This window comes from Prionailurus viverrinus, chromosome A3 (assembly GCF_022837055.1).
Source record: "Prionailurus viverrinus isolate Anna chromosome A3, UM_Priviv_1.0, whole genome shotgun sequence".
NCBI classification, from domain to species: domain Eukaryota; kingdom Metazoa; phylum Chordata; class Mammalia; order Carnivora; family Felidae; genus Prionailurus; species Prionailurus viverrinus.
In genome coordinates, this window is record NC_062563.1 from 120,003,970 (window position 1) to 120,030,076 (window position 26,107).

General features: G+C 54.1%; 1 protein-coding gene across 3 annotated transcripts in view; it reads left to right on the top strand.

Moving 5' to 3' along the window:
• The first annotated feature begins 529 nt into the window (after positions 1-529).
• OTOF (otoferlin) overlaps positions 530-26,107 on the top strand; it is a 52,846-nt gene continuing 27,268 nt past the window's right edge. Inside the window, exons 1-7 of one of the 3 annotated variants that reach the window (XM_047854312.1) lie at positions 530-643; positions 13,041-13,114; positions 14,745-14,871; positions 15,340-15,394; positions 21,453-21,584; positions 25,146-25,208; positions 25,596-25,680. In XM_047854312.1, the coding sequence (XP_047710268.1) occupies positions 13,066-13,114; positions 14,745-14,871; positions 15,340-15,394; positions 21,453-21,584; positions 25,146-25,208; positions 25,596-25,680 (511 nt within the window). In that variant the 5' untranslated portion in view covers positions 530-643; positions 13,041-13,065. Of the gene's footprint in view, positions 644-12,658; positions 12,884-13,040; positions 13,115-14,171; positions 14,278-14,744; positions 14,872-15,339; positions 15,395-21,452; positions 21,585-25,145; positions 25,209-25,595; positions 25,681-26,107 lie in introns of those variants that run through there. The other 2 variants (XM_047854310.1, XM_047854311.1) reach the window with 2 other exon arrangements.

Genomic DNA, 26,107 nt, shown 5'->3' on the forward strand with positions numbered 1-26,107 from the left:
GGCCCCCTCTCCTGGAGGCACGTCCTGCTCACATCCCATCTCGGGTTCGCATCAGGAGTGAGAGCAGGGCAGCCCCGCTCCTGAGGACGAGGGGGGGACCTCTAGCACTGGGGACACTGAATGATATTCTTTGTAGACAGTGGGCCCAGAGAGCCTACTGCCGTCTGGGCTCAGCTTGTCCCGGGCGCGCCCTCCACCTTGGGCACCAGGGAGGAGTAGAGCCAAGTGCAGCAGGACCAGGGGCCAGAACCCGTTAAGCGGACGGAGTCTGTGAGTCTCAGTCTTTCTGAGCCTCAGTTTTCTTATCTGTAAAATGGGAGGTGGGGGGAGGCTAACACGCACTTTGCCTTCCTCCGGCCGGGGGGAGGAAGTGAAAGCACTTTGTAAACATCACAAGGAGTGCGTGGGATGGTCCTTGCTATTGCTGTACCCTCGCTCACCACCCGCCCCTCTCCCTCCAGACCAGCCTGTGCGTGGAGGTCCGATATCAGGCCACAGATGGCACGGTGGGCTCCTGGGATGATGGAGACTTCCTGGGGGATGAGTCCCTTCATGAGGAAGAGAAGGACAGCCAGGAGACAGATGGACTGCTCCCCGGCTCCCGCCCCAGCTCCCGGACACCAGGCGAGAAGAGTTTCCGGAGGTAAGAGGCTGGGCCCTCTGGCCTCCCACCACCCCCAAAGACACTGGGAGGATTCCTGGGCCTTGGTTCCCCGCGAAGGGCCCTCTCGGCATGACTGGGCTCAGTGGACAGGGCTGAGTTGCTAGAGAGACATACATGAGGCAGGAGTGTATTTCTACAGGGCCCTTGACACCTGTTCCCCCACCCCAGGCTCACTGGGGGGGAGGGGGGGCAGGGATCAGGCTGAGGGGCCCGGCCTCCTGCTCCCCTGAGGGAGGACTTGAGGGAAAGAGGCCAGACCCCTGCCTCCTGACAGAATGGGTGAGGCAGACAGGAGGGGGCCCTAACCTTTTGGGTCCAAGACCCAGAAGTGCCAGACCAGCCCCAGGCAGCCCGCCATCCACCCTGGCCCCAGGCAGGCCCAAGAGAGGGAGGCCTTTTCCTGCCAGGGTGAAGCCAAAGGTCCTGATCGGGACCCAGCCTCTCTCTTGTTGAGAAGAGTGTGTCCTGACACCCTCAGTGTCTAGGATTCACCCCTGCGATGTCCTACCACACACGGGTGTCAGGAAGCTGCGTCCAGGCCTGCTCATTCCAAATGCAGGACTTTTCCCCCAAAAGGCAACGCAATGACATTACTCTTAGAACTCCGAGAGACAGACCCTAAGTTAGTAAAATGTCGGCTACGGATTCCTAGCCTGCTGGGAATAACGTGCAAAATGCAGGTAAGTCAGCGGCACCTCTAAAGTTTTAGAGAAGGGGACCCCTTCCCGGTGATCGTTCCCTCCAATCTCCTGCCCTTTGCTTTCCAAAAAAATGTATTCAGTCCCTGTTCTGAAAAAAACCACCTATGTAAATCAAGGTAATTGAATTGATATGTTTTTGTTAGACGAATGTGCTTTCCTTCTTTGTTCTTGAGCCACTCCTCTCGGGCCACACACACACACACACACACTATACAAGCTTAAGACCCTGGGAGCCAGGTCAGGTAACAAGGTCAAAGGGACCATGCGTGTGACAAATACAGCGGACGTTGGCTCCAGGCCAGCCGGGGGAGGGGTGGCATCACCCACTCCAGCTGGGAGGGAGCCTGTTCTCCTTAGACTCTGGCCAGCCGGATGGAGAGGGCATGCAATTTGGCTTCAGGAGACTCAGGTCCGAGTCCCAGCTCTGCCTCCAACCAGTCTTGTGGCCCTCGGCCGGTCACATACCCTCTTTACTGTCTCTCCTAACCTGTAAAATGGGACCCAGAACAATGAGAACGCTCCCCCCATCCTGCCATTAGGAGAGACGAAAGGACCACAGGGGGACAGGTTGTAACCAGGGTGCCGAGTGCTGCCCCACATAAGGGCTGGGGACAGACAGGCTCTTGGCAGCTGGACAATGCAAAGGGTCGGGAATCAGGCTGGAAATGGTGACGGGAGCCAGCAGACGCTGATGCAGAGGGCACCAACCCGTCCCAATCCTCTGTCCCCACGAAGGAAGAGCACGCGGGGACTGTTGGGGACTCTGCAGCTGGGCTCTAGGAGGGGGAGCAAGACTGGAAGCCAGGTGACAGCCAACAATTGAAGGGAAGGAGCACCGGCTCTGAATCAGGGAAGCTAAGTTCCATTTGGCCCCATCCTGGCTGCCACTAACTAAGCCGAATGACAGTGAGCGAGTCCCCTACCCCTCTGGGCCAATTACAGGAAGGGGCTACGTACCCTGGCCGCTCTACAACTGTGATGTCCCGAGGGACCCAGGGATACTCTGGAGCTCATGGGTAGCACCAGTGTGAAACAGCTGTCTGGGAGCTGTTGACCGCCGAGGGCCACCCTCTGTGGCTACTGTGGCTCGGGGCTCACGAGAAGGGGCCGGGAGGCTGACAGATGGGGCTTGAGTGGAGGCAGTAGACCAAAGTGAGGAGCTTTGGTCCCCAGACCAGCAGAGGGCCTCTCCTATCCTCCCTCAACCTGGCTCAGGGTTTCCCCACCTCTCCCTGGTTTCGGTGGCCTCTCCCAGGGCAGCAGCAGGAGGAAGGGTTTTTGTTGTTGTTGTTGTGTGTGTGTGTGTTTTTTTAAGCTTACTTATTTATTTTGAGAGAGACAGAGAGATAGGCAGACAGAGAATCCTAAGCAGGCTCTACGCTGTCAGCACGGGGCTTGAACTCACAAACTTGTGAGATTGTGACCTGAGCCAAAATCAAGAGTCGGATGCTTCACCGATCGAGCCACGCAGGCGCCCCAGGAGGGAGGATTTTATCTGGGATTGGGAATTGGGAGAGGGTGACAACCGCGGTCAGAGCCCCCTTGTCTTCCAGATGCCACCGCCCTGTGTTGGAGGGGCTTTGTGAGGGAGCGCACGGTTCCCCTGCTGTCACGGGGGCCACTGGCCCAGACGCTGAGAGCACCTGGGGGTCGGTGCCCTTGCCAGGCCTAGCCACGCAGCCAGCAGGCCGGGTGGGGGGAAGAGGTGAGAACATTCGGGGAGGGCCCTTTGCTGGTGAGGAGAAGGTAGAACAGCTTTAGAGCATTTGGGCTCATCCTACGGCTTAATTCTGGCTGCATGTAAAGGGCATGTGAGCTCTGGGTCAAGGAGTGTGGGTGCTGCAGGAACCCGATAGTTGGCCTTGCAGCCTGAGGTGTTATGTCTCACGCTCGTCTCACAAGTACCAACCAGCCAGGCCCGTCAGCTCTGGAGTCTGGGAGAAAGCCACCGTCTTCCGGACTGGCGAGCCCTCCAGACAGGCTTTGGTCAACAAAGGGACGGAGGAGGAAAGGGATATATGTGCCTAGCCTCTGACCCCCAGCGAAGCCTTCCTTCCCCACATCTGCCCCTTGCCCTCTGTTCATTCCTGAAAAGGCCCACCCCTTCAAAGATCAAGGTGCTCAGTCTACTAGGCGCCTCTCTTGTCTCTCCTCTGGCCAACCAGCAGCAGCAGGAAACCCTCATTGCTAGCGAACAGCAGTGTCTCACCTGGTCTTCTGGATCCACAGGGGTCTGGGGCGGAAATCCATTCCTCCCCGTCCAACATGGCTCCGTAGGGCGCTTGCTGGAGGGCGGAGGGGGCCCAGTGGAGTGAATGGGCAGGAAACAGCCTCGGCCTTGGACTGGCAGGGACTCTTCCATGGATGACAGAGGAGGCTGATGTGGGGAGGTCCTGGTGAGCCCACACTTCTCCCTCTGGGGCCTGGGCACCCCCCAGCTAGGCTCCAGCCATCTGCTCTCACTACCCCAGGACAGGTCTCGGCAGAGGTACTCACTCAAGGGAACTCACTCTGAAGGCCTTAAGTATCTTCCTGGAAATTTCTCCCATGTGACCTCAGGGAATGTCTGCCAGGCACCTCCGCCTGAGCACCCCCCCAATCCCCAACCTGACACCAGTAGCCCATTAACCCTTTCCTCCCACGGCTCCATCAATCCCAGGCCCCAGTCAGTCTCGTGCCCTCTGAGCCACTCTGCCTACTTCTCTAGTCTCTGCCCCCAACCGGGGGCCTCCGATTTTGGCCAGGTTTCTGTAAAATACCCTGGGAATGTTCCAGAGGCAATGCGATGACGTGGAGAGACACAGGGCTCAAATCCCGGCTCTGGTCTCCGGAGCTACACTTGCCCACCTGTAAGAGGGGCATCAGGGACGTGAGGATCAAATGACATGCTTCATGTGAGTCGCCCACCGCAGCACCCGGCGTGTGGTCGGTGCTCAGCCAGTGCCTGATGCCTTCCTCCTTCCTTTCCAGTCTCCGTGACCTGCCCCGGTCCCTGAAGGGGAAGGAGACTTCGGCCCAGCACGAGCGTGCACACACTTACCAGCGCCGCTCAGGTGCATGTGTCTTTGTGACACCAGGGAGCCGCACACACCGCTGGCTTCTGGGCTCCGTTGCTGATGCGGCTCTAGGAGCCACCTCCAGAGGGACAGAAAGGAGGCCCAGCTTTAATGGTGCAGCTTCTCTTAGGGCTTTCCTGCGGATTTCCTCTATTCTGCGACTCTCTCCTTATTTTCTCCATCTGCCTGGCCCTCCTGCCCTCCACGGCCCCACCCCCTTCCACCCAGCGCCCCCTGCCTGAGAAGGCAGAGGTTCCCGTTGGGCTCCTCTCTGCTGGGTCTCATCTTGGGAGAGCAAGGAGGGACCACTTTTCTTGTTCTCCTTATGGATCATTCTTCCACTCCAGCAGAGATCCATGGAAGCCAGGTACCCCCACTCCTATACCATGGGTCAGGGGGCAGCAGGGTATCCCCACAGTGTGTGCCCTGGGATGTGCATGGGGTCAGCACAGCCGGCCTCACCCCCCAGTTCCCATGATCCCTCCCCCACCTCAGCACAGAGGAGCCAGGGCCAGGGCCATGCTGGGATAGGGGTGAAGTGATGCTTCACCAGCTGTTTCACCCGAGGTTAGGGTCCCCTCCACCCCCGGCCCAGGGCTGAGTGTTCAAGTGAGGTCTGGCCCTGTGAAGCTCTGGGTCCCAGCAAGCCTCAGAGCCCCCCAGCGGGCCGCCATATTGAATCTCCCACGCAGTGGCTGCTTTCAGTGGCACACCCAGAGCAATGTGGATGGGGGTGTGAGGAAGAGATGGAGTGAAACCCAGGCCCAGAGAGACAGAAGGCTGGCTGAGGAACAGAACCTAACCAACCTACCCGTTGAAAACACAATGTGGACTCTAGGAGGAAAGTTCAGACCCATCCAGGCCTTCACGGAGAGGTCTCCGAGCAAGGAGGACAGAGGCCGGGCCACATCCCATCCCTACTGCTTGTGGCCGAGTGACTGAGGGCAGGCTGAGCACAGAACGCTGAAGCTTCATTATTCATGTTCGTTGTAGTCATTAATAGTGGTTGTGGTAAAATCATGAGAATGTTCTTTTTTTTCACAGAAAGACAGTCCTTTTCCCTTCTCCATTTCCACACTCAGAGTGTGGGCCTGTGTGAGGCCCCTTTGTAGGCCCAGCGGCCTGGAGTGTGTGAGGACGGGGTGAGGCAGGCATGTTCCAGGCAGCCTGTGCTGTGCGGCACCTGGGCCTGCTATGTGCCTGAGAAGCTCCCCTGCTGGGCCAGCCTGACAGCTCTCCAAGATTTCAGAGCAAAACCGGAAGGGAAAGAGATAGAACCTCACGTTTTATTGTTCAGGTGTATCAATTCCTCCTTCCCGTTCCATCCTTGCCTAGTCCTAGGGGATACAGTTCCCCTTCCGGTTCCCCTATTGCAATGATTTTCAGATTCTTCAGGGTCACAGAGTTCTTTGAAAAAACAACAAGCAAACAAACTTCCTTCAAAACTTGGATGGGTAACTCAGAGAAAGGCGGCCCTGTTTGGATTAATGTGAGAGTGCAGTCAGTAAATCTCCCATTCGGCCCTCATTCTCAAAAGCTCACTGGGGCTCCTGCTCCATTGGGGCAAGCCCCATGCAGCTCTCAGTGGGTCCCAATGGGGACCCATGCCTGACCTGCCCGCCTCCAAGCCAGGCCTGGGGCCAGCACAGGGCCCCAGCGAGGTGTTCTGTGACCAGCAGAGACCTGGCTAACGCTAAGTACTTTGAAAGGAATTACAAACTGACCAGCTTGCCTAATGGAAAGGACAACTGGCCAAAGCTGGACTTCAGCTGTGATCTATGTAGGCCTGTAGGTTCTGAGCTGTCATGGCACAGAATTATGTCCCCCTGGGCAAGGCCTGTGCCAGTACAGCATGAGGAGAGGGAAAACATCACTAAAACATCTCCTAATTGTTGTCTGCTTTCTTTTCTTCATCTTCATTGCCATAGCATTAGGGAAGGATTGAGAGAACATTCCAGAAGGCTTTTCTGAAAGCCTCCCTAAAGAGGGAGAAGGGCACGGTTCTTACCCTGCTCTGCGCCCTGGAGTGGTAGCTCTCTTATTGCCACATCCCCAGAATCTCCCTGGCCCACCCTTGCCCTCCACGGCCGTCAGAGCCTGAGAGCTGCCCACTCCACTGGAGGGGATCCAGGGAGGCAGTGAGGAGGAGCAGGGTGGCCCAGGCCTGGAGGGTGGCCAGGCTCATCTAACCTTGCATTCCCTGAGGCATCTGAGACCCACAGTAGAAATCACCAAGCCCTTGCCTGCGAATGGAGGAGATCAGGTGACACCCTGAGGCCTCCTCCCATTTCAAGGCTCCAGGCTCTCCTGGGCTTGGGAAGTGGCCACCCAGCCCCGCTCCTGCAACCAGGGCAGAGCCTGGGAACCATCAGACCCCTCCCCAGCAGGCTTAGGCTGCAGCGAGAAGCTGTGGGGTGAGGGGGTCCTGGGATGAGGAGGCCCCTGGGGAGTGGGGGGTCAACAGGGCCAGGGGCTAAATCTGCAAGTGTCTCTGGTCCACACCCTCTCACTCACATCCCCTTGTCTCCTCATTTCTTCCCCCTACTCAGCAAAGGCAGAGAGAAGACCAAGGGAGGCAGAGATGGCGAGCACAAGTAGGTGTCCCAGGCCAGGGTGGAGCCCGTGGGGCCCAAAGGCTCCTCCCCACAGGGTGCGGATGTCGGGATGGCCTGTCTCAGAGGGCTTAGGCGTGGGCTGTCCTGGCAGAGCCAGCACCGGGGGATGGCAGGGCGAGGGAGGTCTGTCCATCTGGCCGTGAGGGGTGAGGGTCAGGGAGGGAGGGGGTGGGGGTGGGGCAGGCATCTGGGCCTTCTGGTTTCTGCTCCCTCCTCCCTCCTTTCAACGTCTGGATTCTGCCTCCACTTCCCTGTTCAGCTCCACGCCCACGGGCCAGGCCCTTAGGCTTTCCTGTCAGGGAAGGTGTGACTGAAGGCAAAGGGGTGGGGGAGGCCCAAGAAGTGGCCACCTCCCGCTAAGAATAAAGGCAGGGCTGGGCAGGTGGGCATGAAGGCCTGGAGGCCCACAGAGGACAGACTCTGGGCCTGGAGTGGCCCCGGGGAGTGGCTGGGGCATGAAGCCCCAGAGAGTTAAGGAGGGACGAGCATATGCGTACCCTCCCGTCTCCATCCCGCAAAAAGCTTCGTGGGGGAGGGAGAGGTCAGGACCTGTCTGGGAGAAGGGGGGTGGGGACCCCAGATGAGAGAGGCCAGCCGCAGGAGTTGGAAAGGCTCAAGGCCTGGGGCTGATGAGTGGGTCTCAGAGGCCCCCTGAAGCACATGCCATCTCTAGAACTCTCTAGCATTGTGGGGAGTTCACAGAAGCAGTAGTAGTCAGGGCTGACCGGCTGGAGGGGGCCTCTGGTCCAAAGCCCTTTCTTCAAGATGATAAATCTGAGTCCCAGAGAGGGGAAGTGACCTGCCCCGGGACAGGAGCAGAGCTAGGACGGCCACACAGGGAATTTAGCTCCCGACCCAGAGTTCACCAGAGACCTGGGGAGTTTAGAGCACTTGACTGTACTCTAAATTTAATTTAATTCTCCAAACACACCAGTGCAAGCCGAAAAGCCAAGAATGGGGTCTTTATTTTCCAGAGAGGGAAACTGAGCTTCAGAGATGTTAAGGGATTTGCCCCACACTGTGGCACCAGGAAGTTAAAAACTAGTTGACAGGAGGACATCGTGGGGACACGAGGATTGTGCCTATAGGGGTCTGAGGTGGTCAGCACAGGTATGGGCTTGAAGCATCTGCCTGCATTAAGGTCCCAGGGGACTCATCGTGGATCATTGCTTCAACAAAAGCATATGAACTCCAACTCCCACAAACAAAAGCACACAAAAGCACAACAAGACAAAGGCACCACGTGGGGAAAACTCAGGCCCAGAGACCTGAAGGGTTGAGGAGGCTGTCAGGCTCTGAGCAAGGGAAGAAGAGGGAGCTTGGAGAGGGAGCCAGAGAGCTGAATCCAGGGGGATGGGGGTGGGGGGTGAGAGATGATGGCTGAGCTGGGAGTCCCTCTTAGGGAGCTGTTTCAAGGGCTCAGTTTCCCGCATGGACACTCAGACACGAGAGGCCTATTCATGAGATGTAAACAACCTGTCTCTTCCCCAGCCTCTGGCTGAGAGTGGCAATGCCCTGGGGCCCTTCTTGATTTCCAGCTCCCCAGTCTGTCCTGGGCCAGACCCCCAGGGATTCACACTGGCCACAGCCGGACTAAGAGGCACTTCACAGTGGCGAGCACATAGTAGACCCGCAGTAAATGCTGGTTCCCTGGCACTACCTGATCCGAGTCTCTTGCCATCCCTAGTCCTCACATGGGATACAGTCATATTTTCATGTGTGGGGCATTAGGAGGATTGAAAGGGGAGGGAAATGAGATTTTTTTTTTTAATGTTTATTTATTTTTGAGAGAGAGAGATAGAGAGAGGCAGAGTGAGAGCAGGGGAGGGGCAGAGAGGGAGGGAGACACAGAATCGGAAACAGGCTCCAGGCTCTGAGCTGTCAGCACGGAGCCCGATGCGGGGCTCGAACACACAAACTGTGAGATCGTGACCTGAGCCAAAGTCGGACACTTAACCGACGGAGCCACCCAGCGCCCCAGAAATGAGATTTCTAAGAAGAGGCTAAGCAAGTTGAAGCTCTGTAGCCAGGTGAAGAAAAGCTATAAAAACAGTTTTAAAACTCTGAAAGGTTACCGTGTGGCAAAGCTGGCTAGTTTCAAGCTCTGCTGAGAAGTAGAAGCGTGTGCAAGTTGCCGTAGGAAAAACGGAAGAATCCAGCCATGAAAGAACTCATGCTCCCCTTGAGTACGTGGGATGTTGGGAGAGGTTGGTCTGGGGACGTGGGAAATCTATTTCCCTGATGCTGTTTGCTTGAGCCTTGCAAGGGGTTGGGCCGCCGAGGAGAGCTGAGGAGCCAGCTCCGTGGCACACAAGGGCCCCCTTAAGTACACAAGGGTCCCCCCACGCCTCCTGGTTCCACGAGGGCGCGGAGGCAAACAGGCCAGTTTGGGGACAAGTCCTCGTATCAAGGGCCAACCTGTCCTGCCGAGATGTGGCAAGATATTTGAAACTAACTGAAATTCAACACACTGTGAAAAAACAACTGTAGAGCCTGCAATTATGAATTAGCTATTCTTGGGGCATCGGAAATAAAAGAAATATACCCACCAAGGGGCACCAGAACACGCCCCCAAGGTTTGAAAACGTGGCTGTTTAAACAATGCAAAGCACCATAGACCCCTTTTCTCTTAGGCAGGAGTTTCTCCTGATTAGCTGAGGCCTGAGCTAGTGAGCCTGGGTTGTTCTGATTGAAGGCAGTCTCAGATCGTCAGTCACAGCCTCCAGAAGAATACACAGACCTGAGTTAATGACGCCCAGCTCACTAAATTTAGTTCGGCCAATGTTCCCAAGTCATTCTGAATACCAAGCTCCCTCCTAGGACCCCAACCACGACATCCTTCTAGATCTGAGCCGTGGAACCAGCAATGAAACCATCAGATCCATAAATGAAAACAGAATTTACAAATAAGTGAACTAACCTTAAAATCTTTTCCCTAAAGGGAAATAGTGGTCTAAATTGTGGATGCATATCATTCTGACCTCAGTGAATCCAGCAATGGGGAAGCCCAAGCGGGACCGGAAATCCCCAGAGGGCCCTAGAGAGGCCCACCTTCCCTGGCTCCCGCTTCTGCTTCCCTGAAGCCAGGAGTAAGGAGCCACTTGGTGGCAAAGCATTTTTTCACTGAGCTGATTATTGGCTTGTTTTCTTTGTCTGTTTCTCACCACATTATATTTTTAGTTATTGAAGAACTCAGACCAGCTGCCGCATTTTATTTAAAAACAAGAACAAACACTCAGGACCCCAGCGTACCAGCAACCTCATCAAAGAATTACACATTTTGGAAATCTAAGTCTTTGATACAAGCCGATAATCTTCGAACATCCCTGACTAAATTAACATTTATTTCAAAACTAACCTTTACCCTTGGCCGAGAGAAGCAGGCACGCCGTTTCTGGGAAGCGGTGCAGCACTAGGCAGAAGAGACTGTTTCTATGGTCAACTTCTGATGTGTCATCGACCAGAAAATTCCAAAGGGCAGGGAGAGCTGAGGCCATCACGCTCTAGTGCACGCTGTCCAGATGAACTGAAGAACAAATCCAGGAGAAACAAACAGTACGAATTCTGGACATTACATTCACCCGACACGTTCCACAGTTTTCATTAAGGGATAAGTCTTCATTTTGAGATACCCCCAGGCACACAGGAGTACCGCCTGTATACCTGTCCACCGGAGATGGTTAGTGAGGCAGGGTCTGGGAAGAGGGGCTTCTCCTTTGATTGACTTCAGGGAGAGAATTGTAGGATAGTATAGTTGTTTTTTTTTTTTTTTTAAGTCTCAATCTCTGCTTCCAAATACGTTTGTTTTAAGAAATAAAGTGACTTTCAAAATCAAGGGCCATAACTGCCCAGGGGAAGCCCCAGGCCCTTTTCCACTTGGGTGGGTCCTCGGGACCAGTGTCAGAAAGCCGCAAGTCATTGACTTGTGTGACGTTTCATTACCAGTCATTAACTTTCACAGCAGCCTCTTCCAAAATGCGTTGATGCTAAGACCATTTGTGAGTGAGCGCCTCCTCTGTAAGCCTGGGCACCGTCTGTGGGGCTCTTCACAGATGGCACCCCCATCTGCACACTGCGTTGGCACACGGCCCATACGTACACCTACAAGTGCAGGCCCTGGGAACTTTTCACTGAAGTTCCGAACGGTCAGGATGGGATCGCCACTGACAGAGAAGTGCAATCCCACAGGAATCAGGACGTAGCAGTTCTGGCAGAGGGGGCAGGAGCAGTGTGCTTCAACTCTAGCTCTGAGCCTCAGTCTCTTCTTGGGTTGAATGAAGAGAAGCATATGTCCCTCCCAGGATCGCTATAAAGATGAAATGAGTAAACATCTGGAAAAGGCTTTGGCCCATAGTAGTTGCTCAAGAAAAAATTATATAATGCCGTGTTGGCATATGTATAGATACCTCCCCTTATTAGAAGGGGAGACACTTTCTTTCCCTTCTCCTCCATTGTTATGTTCTGGACAACACCATGCTGGCCGGTATAGACACATCAGTGTTACCTCAGTCTTCCTTGACCACCTCATGGCTTTTTAGGAAGCCATGAACACACTAGTGTTTCCTAAACTGTGAGCTGCTGCCCATGGAAAGGTTCTTGATTGCTCTTTCACTGGGATACAGACTCACAGCCCTCTATGTCTTGCCCGGAAGTAAAGAGAGCAAAGAGTAAAGAAAGGCCCGGGATTAGGGTGGGGCCAGATTTGAGGGAATAAGATTGGTCCCAACCTTGAGTAGAGGGGCTTGAGGCTTTTAGGCCATCCCTACAAGGACAGAAAGGTTTTGCCCAACCTCACGTTACCCAGAATAATGGGTATCTTGGGATACCCATTACCCATTACCCATTATCTTGGGATACCCATTACCCAGGGGATCTTGGGAACCCAAGTCAAGCCTCCACGGGGAGATAGACGCATGACCCAAAGGTGGGTGGGCTCTGTTGTAGGCGAGCTCAGAGTTTGAGTCTGCCCTGGCCCCCCCCTGAGCCCACATGATGACGGGGCCACACCCGGGAGGAGGGAGAATGGGAAGAGAGAGTCAGGTATCCAGCTCATGCAATATTGATGGGGTAATGGAATACTGCACTTTACCCCCTGCTGATCCTACTCCGGGTCCCTCCTGGCACCAGGGATCACGGGCTCAGCTGCAGGGACATCACTGAAGGGACACTGACGACCCCTGCCCCCTTCCCTCAGCCCCCCTGACCGCGAGGCCCTTCACCTGGGGGCACAAGGAGAAAGAGGTAGGAACTATGGAGTTTGCCATACGTTCCTGGGGGTTGGTTGAAGTGGGGGGTGAGGGGAGGGATTCCTCAGTGAGCAGGGACAGGCAGAAGGGGTGGAAGCCAGCACCAAACATAGATGGGAAAGGGCCCATCTCTTCCTTTTCGCTGGGGACGGAACAGAATCTGAGGGTGCGGAGAGATTGGGAAAGACAAGGCAAGAGTTGCACACCAGGGCCATGTGAGAACTGAGCAGCTAGTTTCAACCACATCTCAGACCTCCTCCTTGGCCTCTGCCCCTCTGATCCTGTTCCTGTCTGTCTGTCCTGATGCTTTGTCTCTGGTCATCTGGCTTTCTTCCCGACCAGCTGAGGTGGGGCGCACGGACAAGGAAGACGAGCTCGGAGGCATGGTGGAACTCAGAGCTCTGAGACTGGACTGAGGGAGCTGAGGACAGCCCAGGACCCGGGAGGGCTCCACTCAAAGTCGTTCTTTCCGGCCCAAGATCACCTTCTCTGATCCCTGGGCCCTGACCCGCTCTTCAGTGGTGTGGAGGCATGAGAAAGAAGGAAGCAGTGGGGTCTCCTCTCTGCCCTAATTCTCCCTCGTGGCTCCCTCTTTAGAAAGGTTGGCCCCCACGCTATCTCAGGACCGGTACGTGAGGGGCTGGAGTATGAAGTTCCCTTTCTCTTACGTGTTGTCTCGGGTTTTGCTCTCCTGTGTTTGTGTGTCTTCCTCCCGGCGTCCATCTCCCTCCATCTCATTCCGGCGGCTCGCCTCACAGAGCTGGGAGAAGTGTGTTCTCCGCCATGAAGCTCGGCAAGAACCGGTCCCACAAGGAGGAACCCCAAAGACAAGGTACAGACGCGCCCCCAGCCAGGCCAACCCCCGGGCCATCTCTGCGCACCTGACGGAGACCAAACCCCTCCCCTCCGCGGGCAGCGCCCCCGCAGGCTCACCTGCGATTGGCCGGCGAGGCCGCTTAGGTGGGCCCTAGCCTCCCATTGGCTGCCGGCAGAGCCGGGCCCTGGGGGTGGTCTTCAGGAAGGGGGCGCTCCTGGCACAAAGGGTGGGAAGGGCATCACCCCTGGTCTAGAATTTAGCAGTACTCTCTGTCTGGTGGGCCTGTGTTTGAAAGGCTCCTCTTGCCCTCTCTGCTCCCCACCCCCCACCTTTTTTTCCTGCACACAGAAGCCTAGAGATTGTTCATTAGAGAAGGGAATAACAAAAAACAAAACAAAACAAAACAAAACAAAACAAAACAAAACAAAAAACAAAAAAAACACCAAAAGTGGTTTGGCCACTTCCCTATTTCTGGGGAAGAACCAGCGTCCCAGGACCGCTTACCCAGTGGCAAGACTCATTGCCCTGTCTTTCCCCATGCCTTCTCACAAGGCTGCAGGGAAAGCCCTGGGGGAGAGAGGCAGGGTGGAGCCTGGGAGGCTGAAGTGACCCGTGGCCCTGGTGCCACGGCAGCAGCAGCCTGGGGGGAGGGCAAGACAGCTGTTAGAAAGGAGGTGGGGGGACCGGGAGAAGACGGGAGAGAATTGGATCAGATAAGGAAGCAATGTGGAGCTTTCCCACCCAAGTCTGTTGCTCACATGCCCTCCTTCAGAGCTCCTGGCTTCCCCCCTTAGCATCCCCTGGGTGGCCCACTGGCCCCAGCATCTCTCTCCCTCTTGCCGCCATGCCAATTCTAGCGGTGCCCTTCTCCTTCAGACTGGAGAGGGTATGGCTGCTGGCAGAGGCCCAAACCTACCATTCTTCTGTGGTTGCTCAGTATGGTCAATTCTTCATCTCATTGGATATTACACCTCAGCGCAGCGTTAGGGTCTGAATTCCATCGGCTATTTTACATGGATGAGTTACTTCTTAAGCTTCAGTTTCCCAATCGATGACGTGAGAATAGTGCCTATCTTGACAATACATGGATATGAGGACAGGAGATACGTGCACGAAGTGCCTGGCATTGTGCCTGGCATAGAGTAGCCTCTTGATAAACAGTAGCCATCGTTTGAAAGGTACATAAGTATGGATTTTTTATTGCCCCCCCCCCTTCTTCCACAAAGGGTATTCAGTGCTTATGTAAGAAATACACAACAAGAGTTACATTCAATCAAAATACAAAAGCAAGACTAGGGGTACCTGGCTGCCTCAATCAGGAGAGCATACATACGGCCCTTGATCTCAGGGTCGTGACTTTGAGCCTTAGGTTGGGTGTACAGATGGCTTAAATAAATAAACTTAAAAAAAAAATCTTTAAAAAATAAAAAAAAATTTTTTAAAAGTGAAACTAGATATAATATCAATTAAAATCAAAGATCAAGATCAGGTGGGAAACACTGCGGATAAACGGGCCATACACTCTAAGCAGATACTGCCAAGGAAGCCTGGAAATTGACTGTTAGCTTCCTGGATAGCAAAGCGCAAGGGGAAAGACAGTCACTTGTTCCACCATCCAGCCCACCTAATGGCCTTTCTTCTGCAGATGAACCGGCCGTGCTGGAGATGGAGGACCTTGACCGCTTGGCCGTTCGCCTGGGGGATGGGCTGGACCCTGACTCTGTGTCTCTGGCCTCTGTCACAGCTCTCACCACCAATGTCTCCAACAAACGGTGAGCACACGGGAGTCCCGCAGCCCAAACCGCCTCCGCCTGTTCAGGCAGGACCCAGCTTGCCGCGTGTGGAATTCGGATGGGGAAGAACCAGGGTCCCTGGGCGGCTTCTTCCTAACCCTGCCCCTTTCTTCTTTTCCCGGATGTCTCTCACTCCGCTGTTCCTACAAAGGCAGGAGGCTGCTCCCAAGTCATTGCACGCCCGCGGGCCAAGGGGGATCACAGAGCTGCCCCGCACACATCTGAACCTGTTGACCTACTGTCTATCTCTCCGTCACTGTGCCGTTAATCCTCTCTGTTGGGGCCTCTGAAAACAATTAATCCCCATTCTTTTGGACAGTCTTGGAGTATACGAGTACCATGATTCTGTCCTCTCCCTTCGCCAAGGTCCAACCAGTGCCAGTGCCCTCCTCCTCCCCTGCAGGCAATCCCCTTACGCCGGGCCTGACAGTACCTTCTCCTCCTCAGATCCAAGCCAGACATTAAGATGGTGCCAGGTGCCGGGCGGCCCGTGGATTACCAGGTAGGCGGGGCAACTAGAGGCATCGCTCTGAGACTCCACTCCAGTGGGTGGTTCTGGCCAGGCGTGCATTATAAATTTTTTTTCAACTTTTATTTATTTTTGGGACAGAGAGAGACAGAGCATGAATGGGGGAGGGGCAGAGAGAGAGGGAGACACAGAATCGGAAACAGGCTCCAGGTTCTGAGCCATCAGCCCAGAGCCCGACGCGGGGCTCGAACTCACGGACCGCGAGATCGTGACCTGGCTGCAGTCGGACGCTTAACCGACTGCGCCACCCAGGCGCCCCAAGGTGTGCATTATAGACTCTGGATGCATGGGTCTGAGGGTCACAGAGAACCACAAGCTCAGTGTAAGTTCCCAAACTAAGCTCGTTTCCGGGAGGCACTCGGAACTAGAGAGGCACAAACCTAAAGAGCTTGAGAATTCTGCTTATGCAGAGGACTTTGTGTCCAGCACTGGACTTCATCAAGTTGGAGGGACCTGGAAAAACCCTAAAAAGACCAAGGGGCACCACTATCTATCATATACGTCTCTGAAGAAAGATTTTTTGATATGCTTTTTAAAATTGTTGTTTCCATTGTTTGTAATGCCAGAAGTAGTGTAATGTCAATCTTGGTTATCCATAGATGGTGAGAATGTGGGTGGGGTTTTTTTTTTCTTTTTCTTCTCTGGTCTCTGAAATTAACGCTTAATGTTTCTGTTTGTATGTTTCTAAAACTGGAGACAAAATGACTGAGATAGGGAGAAATTTGAAGCTGTAGGATTGTTAATGTGGCCACAGTGCAGGCAGGATGTGTCACGAGCAGGGCTGAGCTGTTGAAGAGGGCCACACAGTGCGTCTGAACCCCAGTACAGCCCTCCAGGCCTGGGGCCCGACCATGGGCTTTGCAGGGCCACACCCCCAATTTTGTTTCTTCTTGCGGAGTTGATCAGAGCCTGAGATACTCAGTTACACTAACACAATCCACGATGGACTAACGTACAAGCCAGAAACACCTCGTACTTATTTATAAACTGGAAACAGGAAGGGCCCATGGACGACCCATTGCTCTAGACCCTTCACTTGGGGTCTAACAAGACCCAGATATGGGTCAGAGGCCTGGGCATTCCTAGGACTGAGTGAGTGTGCTCACTGGTCAGAGGAAACAGCCTTTAGGAGACCCCGCCTGGCTACCACTGTAGCGCCTGCCCAAAGTGTCAGAACCCGGGCCCAGAATCAGAGTGAGCCTCCTCTCCCAGGTTAGAGCTTTATCTCTGAAAGCTCATCTCCCTGAACCTATGAACAACACCCCTTCTTCAAGGCGACAGCCCCCCGACCACCTCGTTCAGGTGATGATATAAAGGACGAGGAGGTATCTGTCTTTGTATCAGGTGCATCTGGTCATGTTTTCTCAAGGACACACCTTGTCTCCCTTAATCCTCGCTTCAGTTTGTTTTCAACCAGTTGGTGGCCATCTTTCCAGGTGCTTGAAAATTAGCCCCAAGCAGTGTCAAGTGGCCCTGGCCCTTGCCCTGTGGTTTAGACAGCCTCAAGCCACTGGGCTCCTTGGAGGTTTGGGAAATGCCGCCCCCTCACCTCTCCGCCAAAACCCAAACACAGAGTATCGTAAGACGTTTGAAGGCTTTTCTAGGGGGCTGGGCTCAGGGCTCTGCTCCTCTGTTTTCTGAGAACAGGAAAATTCCAAAGGACGAAGATCTGTTTGTCTTTGTATTTCCAGATACTGTTTCCTTTACAGTGTCACCGGCCTGCCACGTAAAGGCACATAGAAAATGGTTAATATAACTGTTATTTTCTAGAAGGCTTACAGGTACTATGCTAGGAACTGTGTGTGTGTGTGTGTGTGTGTGCGTGTGTTTTCCATTTAAGTTAATATAATTCTTATACCCTCCTAAATATAAGTATTACTACATTTCATAGGTGAGAAACTGAGGCACAAGGAGAGTAAAGAGCTTACCCTAGGTCACACAGTTATTCAAAGGTCAACTCAGGGTTCAAGTGCAAGGGTGTCCAACCGAAGCAGTCCGAGTGACTAATTTCTTTCTAACTGAGCCTCTTGGACAGTCACCCCCTCTGGTCCCCCCCCCCCCATTTATCTTTGGCTCACTACCTACTGCTTGTTTTCAAAGCTCTTTCAAACTGCTTCCTGACAGAGACCTTTATTAAGTGGACCCCACTTTCCCCCGCCAAAGACTTTGCAAACATCCTGAATTGAACAGAACAGTTGTCGTATTTAACCGAGTAACATAGTATTTTCTGACAGGCTCGTACACATCTCAACTATAAGTATCGACGCACTTGGACAGAGCGCTCTGAGGGTTCGAGCGTGGATTTATTCTTACTTCCAATAAATACAATGTAGAAAGCAAGAAAACCTACCAAAGGAATGTCAGTCTCTGGAGAACTTGGCTTTGCCCAGTTAGAAAGACCTGAGAAAGCGCACCCAGCTGGTGGGAGGAGAGGGACTTAGATGAACTCAGATCTGGGAAGGACCCCGAGGACTGGGAACAGGGAAAAGGCCATGGCATACCCATCCCCTTTGTTTCTTCTGGTTAGAATGTATGTAATGTGCAAACCCTTTCCTGATTATTGGCATCTCCAAGGCGAGAAGCCACATTCTCATCCCAGCGAATATGCAGTTTCCCCCACCAGAGTGAGCAAATCTGAGCACTTAGCAGACATGTTCTCGGTGGGTCATGGGGTCCTGAGTGTGTTCCCTGCCCTCTCTTCTGGGCGCCAAGACCTAATACGTTCTCACCTCTGTATCATCTCCCTGCCACTGACCCTCAACCCCAGCCTCAACTGCAATATTGCACCCACTTCCTGTCTGATCTCCCCACCCTCATAATGCCTCCTCCACTCCAACCTCTATGCCACCACTGGACTGATCTTCTCAAAATGCATATCTGGCCATGTCCCATCTCAGCCATCTGGAGATGAGAAAAGGCAAAGGGTGTTTCAGAAGGGCGGCTCTCACGGGCCTGCCACCTGCTGTCTCGAGCTCCCCGCCGATGTTCTTGCGGCACAATCGGATCCCTTGGAAGCAGGTCACAGAGCACCATGACTCTTGGGTTCTTCCAGGACAGAGGTATAGGTTTACAGTCAGCACTGTTCCTTGTGACGGCCTCATGAAGCCACCTGGGGATTAGGCCCCTTATGTTGGAAGGAGAGGGCTGAATAGGCAATTACCAAGAGTCTCCCCGATCAGCTGATCAGTCAGGCCCTTCATGGGTCTATTTGCCTTCTCATCTTCTACCCTGGAAAAATCAAGTCCTCTGCTGATGATTGGAGAATGGAAGGAAAGGATGGCCAATCCCCTCCCTCAAAATTTGTTTTATTTGTTTTATTTATTTTTAGTTAATTAATTTTTAACTTACATCCAAGTTAGTTAGCATCTAATGCAACAATGATTTCAGGAGTAGGTTCCTTGATGCCCCTGACCCATTTAGCCCATCCCCCCTCCCGCCACCCCTCCCGTAACCCTCAGTTTGTTCTCCATATTTACGAGCCTCTTCTGTTTTGTCCCCCTCCCTGTTTTTATATTATTTTTGTGTCCCTTCCCTTATGGTCATCTGTTTTGTCTCTTAAAGTCCTCGTATGAGTGAAGTCGTATGACATTTGTCTTTCTCTGACTGACGAATTCAAAATTTGTTTGAAATTTCAAGTCCAAGTGACATATGCCCCTCCCCCCCCCATAGAGCCCCAGGTGGGGGACGGGGATGCAGCAGGAATAACACTCCCCTCCCCCACCAACACCATACAGTGACCTCAATGGTTTCAGGGTTCCCTGCAGGGCCACCCCTCAGCTACAAAAGAGCACCTTCTGGAGCCCTTCTCTTCCCACGCCCCCACCCTTTGCTCCTTTCAACCCTCTGCCCTCCTCCCCTCCCCACCCTTTCCCTCCTGGGTGTCAGAGCTCCAACCAGGGTTGTTCACCATTGTTGGCTCTGCTCAGTAGAAGAAGGTGGAGACTTTGGGTCCTGAGAAGGAGGAGAGGGCAAAAACACTGGCATCACACCTGGGCCTCTGGATAAAAACCATAAAAACTAACCAACTGCTCACATTTGGAAGGTTAATCTCTTGATGGCATATCTTACTGCCTTATTATGCCAAAACTGTGTCTGTCTACTTTCCAGTCTTGAGTTACAGAAAGTGTTCTTATTTTTTAATGGAGGGGGTTAATTGTGGGAAAATCTAATGAGATTTTTTTTTTAAGCCTTTGGCATACAAACTTTCATAGAGGTTAAAACCCTATAAACTACTGTGCAAGAATATTCCAGAAGGACTTGTAGTGCCTGCCTACTCTCTTCACAGGCAACTTCCCAGAGCTAAGTTGATTAGCTATATTTCCTTTTTAGCTCCCTGAAGAAATGGTAATTATTAAACTTCTCCAGAGCTCTGGAGTCTGAGCTTCATTGCCTTTGGCACTTCAAGTTCCAAATAGAAATGCTTACTTTCGTAGTTCAAGTGTTGCTTCAATTAGTAAATATTCAGTCTCCAGTTCTGTATACTTTCTTGGCAATGTTCTCATTGGCACTGAAGTTTTTATTTTTCTTAACATCGTTAGTTTTGATGTGTGGATTCTTCTTGGCCCTTGGAATATTTATAAGACTTTGACGGATACAGTGGATGATCATTTTCATGGTTACAGTTTTTTTTATGAAACGGGAACATGATTTTCTTCAGTAAAATCGTGTTTAGAAGTTGCATCGAAGCACAACGATTGAAATACCAAATCTCCAAGATGAGAAGTATAAAAAGTAAGGCCCACAGTTTCACTGGAGGAATGAGCTGAGGTAAATGCTAACACTAGCTTAGCACAGGCTGTTTTGTTGAAACGCAAGTTCGAGAGAGTCAAACGGAACGATCGTAAGCATCTACAGGACCCTACCTATTTGGGAGACTTTGAGAAGCCATTTATAACAATAGCTCATATTTTCTAGAGCTTGTTTATGAGGCACTGTGACACACATTATCTCATTTAACCTTCACCCAACTTTGTGGATGGATGGTGTTTCCACTTAGAGCTCACTCCGTGAGCCTGCACGGGTGCCTCCTCTCACCCTTGGTCATGTATAAGGTCTGGGGCTGAATGCCAGCCCAGCCAACCCAAACCTGTGCCTCTTTCTATTTTGTCATGGCCACCCCAATGGGGACTGACACCTCCAAATCCAAAGCAAGAACTGATGGCTTAAAATGAAGGTTCAGGGGGCACCTAGGTGACTCAGTCGGTGAAGCGTCCGACTCCTGACTTTAGTTCGGGTCATGATCTCACAATTCGTGAGATCAAGGCCCACATCAGGCTCTGCACAAACGGTGCAGAACATGAACATTTGTTGAATGAATGAACAACTTAAAAAGGGCTTCCCAGCATAGACGTAAGATTCCAGGGAGCTGGACGCCCCCTGAAAAGACACAGAACCCACAAAACACACAGCATCAAGCCAGCAAAGGTGGCTCAGGTTCCCAAACAGATTAAACAAAAGGGGGAAGCCAGGAATGTGGAAAGGGGGTGTGGGGGGGGAATTCCAGAAACACGAAGCACTCTCAGAGGCCTGCAATCTTAAAATGAGAGATGCTAGGGCAGGAAATTAAAGGCACATCAATGAAGACATAGAAAGCTTAATCCCTGAGCGCATGAAACCCAGGGAGTGGTTTGCAGCCCTCTAGGCGGTGGAGCCCCGGAGGCTGGGGGAACACTTGAAATCCCTGCGAGCTTTGAAAATACTGATGCCTGGCCCCACTGCCCAAGGTCGGATTGGGCCGGCCTGGAGTTTGGCAGGGACACCAGAGACCCTGGTTTTTTAACCAGTGCCTTTCTCCTCCCCGCTGGTAACTGCGACACACACTTCCAGCTTATCCAGCCCACGCCCTTCCTTATAAATGAAGACACTGAGGCTTAGTGGGGAAAAGAGCCCGGGATCCGCAGCAGATTAGAGACAGTGCTCGGGCTGGAATCCAAGTCCGTTGTTGGCTCCCTGCTCCTGGGCCCCGACTCCAGGAGGACGAGCGGCAAGGCTCACGCGGCTTACCTCTGGCCTCCCCCTCTCCCGCCCGAAGGTCAGCATCACTGTGATTGAGGCTCGGCAGCTCGTGGGCTTGAACATGGACCCTGTGGTGTGCGTGGAGGTGGGCGACGACAAGAAGTACACATCCATGAAGGAGTCCACTAACTGCCCCTACTACAATGAGGTCAGTGCCCTGTGGCCCTGGGTGGGGGGATGAGACTTCTCTAGGTGTAGCAGGAGGCTGGGCTCCAGCCACCGGCACCCCCCCAAGGCCCACTAGGAGCAGCTGGGAGTCAAGGGGCACGAAGGGCTACCAGCAAGGGGGACCGTGGCCCGTGCTGTTACAACTCATTAAGCCCATTTTACACGAGGGGACATTGAAGGTCCTGAAGAAAGTCCTTGCCCAGATGCTAAGGGCCAGAGTCACCCTGTCTGCCGGGCTGCCTCCATGGTGCCTGAACCTCTGTAGGGATCCTCCCAGAGCACTGGCCTTGACTCTTAGGGCATGAGAGAGAAAAAGCCCACAGGCCCGCACGGCTGGGACACCAGTGCTCAGGAAATCCCCAGCCCCCAGCCCCACGTATCGACCTTCCCAGGAGACAGGAAATTCCACCTCCACATCTCTGATCTCACATCAGGGCACATCCCTCACTGGAAAAGCCTCCAACGTAGATAAGAGTCTGCTTTCCCTTAATGGATACGGAGACAGGTGCCCCTGGCCTTCCATGGTTATTTGATGTGGCAAAGCCACGTTTGGCTGACTCAGGGGCTCACCTCGCACCCGCCCCGCACACCTCGTGTTTCGTCCAGCTTGCTTCCTCCGTCCCAAGAAAACAGAGCTGCTCGCCCCACTCCGTGTGTCCCCAGCAAACTCCTACTCACCCTCCAGAGCCCAGGCCAAGTGTCCCTGCCGCGGAGCGGTCCTGCTTGCACTCTCTGGGTCAGAAGTCAATGCACTTCTTTTTCTGTGGCAATAACGTCTCTGAATTGCGGTTGGTCCTTCGTGTCTCTGTCCCTGGTGGACTGGAGGCTCCCGGTCTCCTGCATCACTGTGGCCCAGCCCAGAGCCTGGCGTGTCCCTGGAAGCATTGGGTAACACTTTGCAGATGGTTACTCCCTCCCCGCCCCCCCCTCCCCCAGCCCCCCCCCCACCCCCAGGAGAGAACCAAACATTGCTGAGTATGTGATGCGCTTCAAGCCCATGCCTGGCAACACGGGAGCCGCAAAGATGACAGTTTTTGGCCGAACAGGCCACCGCCTACTTCTAGCCTAGAAACAGTTTCCCAAACCCCATGTTTATATGCACCAAGACTATTCCTTCCGCTCACGTGAATCTTAAATTTGTTCTCCATCACGTTTGTTCTTTTTCACAAACCCAGGTAGCTCTGATTTAACTTCTGTTTCCTCTAAACCAGGGTTTCTCAAACTCATCACTGTGGACATTTGGGGCCGGTTTTTGGTATAAGGGGCTGGACTGTGAATGGTGGGATGTCGAGCGGCATCCCTGGCTCCTACCCACTCGATGCCAGTGGCAACCCCCACCGGTCTCCGGGCCTTGCCAAATGTCCCGCCCCATCGCCCCCGTTGAGAACCACCACTGCAAATGATCTTCCCGTGATTCCTCCTGGTCCCAAAGTGGGGCTTTCTTTTCTTTTGCTTCTTGTCCTATGCCATGTTCCTCTTCATTGAACAATATCCCCGGTCCCAGGGGTGTACTACTTCTGGCTAATTCTCCGAGTTGGCAGGAAGCTTCCTTTGACTCCACTGAACGCAAGGGAGGGAGATGAGAACAATCAGCACGACTTAGCAGACTTCTAGGTGGTTAGACAAGGGAAATATGCTCGGGAAACACAAGGAATATGACCACAAGACCACTCCGAGAGTGCAAAATTCTGGTTCTAGCTTGGCTAGCTCGCTCTGCTGGGGCTGACACAGCTCTGAGACAGCTGGCCTAGCCTTCGCCTCCTGCCCAGCTCGAGACCTGTCTTCATGTGGAGGGAGGCTCACGGCCATTGCCCTCCTAGAACAGCCTGACTGCTGTTCTAGTCCAGGCCAAGACCCCTTCTCTGTGGGCACATCTGGTCCAAGTCACTGGCATCTTCCTTCTGCCTAAACCACTCTCCCCTCTGCCCCAGATCCTTCTCTTTCTTCTTCCCATAGAATCTAGCATTACCCAGTCCACTCAGCGCCCCCAACTCTGCCTTCACTTTTCCCTCAGCTCCTCCTTTGTCTATAAGGTGTTCTACTCTTGAATATTCTCTCCGAGTACAACTAGGGGAAACCCCACTGCTCAGGGACAGGAACTAGAAGTCTGTCTGTCTATCCACCCACCCACCCCTCCATCTAGCCATGTCTTTCCCAATCCCACGTACTTCCTAGTGACCACCCCTTTCTGTCCTCACGCTCACAGTCCAACTATGTGGGCTGTCCCCACTGCCTCTCTTCCCAGTCATGCCTCGATCTCTGCCCCCTGGCTTCACTGAAACTGTCCTCCTCTGGGTCACCAAAGACCATGCGGTCCCTAAGCATAAGTCCACGTGCCTCTCTCTTGACTGCCCAGCCCTTTCCATCCTCTCCACGACCCCCCCCTCCCCCGCCCTGGGGGCCTCTCTGTTCCTTTCCCCTTCTCTCCAGCCCTTCCCCCACTGCCTTTCCTGACACGCTCCCTGTGCCCTCTGCTGCTTCTTGGAGCCCTGACCTGGACCGGTCCCTTCCCGTTCTCTCCTTGGGTACCGCCCCCAGCCCCAAGGCGTCAGTTGTCACCTGCATGTCTAGATCTCCACCCACCTCTCCAGAGCTTCAGTGCCCCCGGCCAGTGCCACCCGGACATGTTGTGTCACACACAGCAGTTGGCGTGTACGGGGCACTGACCACGTGCACTCATGGGTTGAACGCTCAACAAGGGTCAGCTCGTTCAGTCTTCACGACCAGGCCTCCAAACCCCGCCCCCCCTTTGATGGTGCCCCCGGGGCAGTTCAACACGGCAGCCCCGAGCACTATCCCAGGGTGGTAAACTGAGACCCAGGGAGGAAGCGATTGGCCTAACAGTAAAAACTCGGTGGGTCTGGTTCTAAAGGCAGCACTCTTACCCACAGTGCTCTAGTGTGAGTCCCCAGGAGCCAGGAACAGGCTCTCCTTAGACATTGACCCGAAGGCTGTTGGCAACGTTTCTTCCTCGTCTCTGCCCACACGTTCACCAAAGCAGCGGTCCCTCTGTGTGCTGCCCCCCACTCTCGTTCCTGGCACCGGCACACCAAGGCCAGGAGAAATGGGGCAGGGGGTGAGTGGCAGCTCCCAGCTCAGGGAGGCGGTTCACACCCACCACATTTTACGTTTACAGCGAATTAGGTGCCTTCACAGCCTTATTTTACATTTCAACGCCACTGAAATCAGGACAGACCTTCTCCGCAGTAGAGCATCGTGGCTTAAGGGCACTGTGTTGCCTGTATTAACTGCACGGTATCTTGGGGTATCTTACCGAGGCTCTGAGCTGGGTGTCATCATCCCCATTTCACAGCTCAGGAAACAGATTCAGACAGCGTGCTGCCCAAAGGCACAGAGCTCCCACCTGCCGCGGGGTCAGGGGGGACCAGGGGCGACCACCGCTGCTCGCCTGAACTTCGGGGCTCAGGGGAAATGGCCAGAGTGCGAACGGGCACTGCTAGGAGGGAGGGACTCATCGCTGCCCTAGGCCGTTAGCCGCTGTCCGCTGGGTGAGAGCAGCTCTGGGTCCTTCCCCCTCTAGTACTTCGTCTTCGACTTCCACGTCTCTCCGGACGTCATGTTCGACAAGATCATCAAGATCTCGGTGAGTGGGGAGCCACTAGCTCAAACCGCACCTTCGTGTGCCCTCCAAAAGGACACCCCTCCGGGCGGACCGACCGTTAAAAGGCAGCCCCGTGCCCAGACACACAGCCGGGCTGATTTGGGCCCCTGTCACCTGTTTAGCCAGGTGCCTCTGTGTAGGGTCTGACCTAGTGACCCGTACCTGGCAGTCAGCAAAAATGAGGGCAGGAGAGATTGATGCTGAGCCTCAGAGAGCCGTCCCTGCCCTGCCAAATGCCCTCCCGCTTCACCGAAAGGCTCCATGGCCCAGAAAGACAGGTGGTGCCACCATCAGACCACCTCACCCCTACCCCGCGGAAAGCCTCAGCCCTGCCCCACCTGACTGGGGGCTGGTGGTTCTGCCCGGAAGGTGATTCACTCCAAGAACCTGCTGCGAAGCGGTACCCTGGTGGGGTCCTTCAAGATGGATGTGGGAACTGTGTACTCCCAGCCTGGTGAGTATCTGTGCCCACAGCTCAGCAAGTGTGGCACTCGCCGTCCTTCCCGCCCTGGTGATCCCTGGGCCACGCCTGGCCAGGACCATAAAGTCAGTGTGAGGCCACTGGGGGGGCGTGGCATGATGGGGTGCTGCACACGGCCGCCGTGACTACCTGTGTTCAGGCTGCCGGATTCACAGGAGCCCCGCAGGGTAAGGGCATCGCCCCCTCTTTTTGACCTGAGGGGCCTGGGGCTCAGAGAAGCGCTGGGGCTTCCCCCCAGTCACCCAGTCGGTCTGGGGCGAAATCAAGCTGTGTGACTCCAGACGCCCACGGAGCCACACTGTCCTCCCCACAAATGCAGCGTGGCGGCTTCTGAGGGATGCGGGGCCCGCCGACCATCCATCGAGGGACCCGGGCCTCCCGAGAACAGCCATGAGGGGCT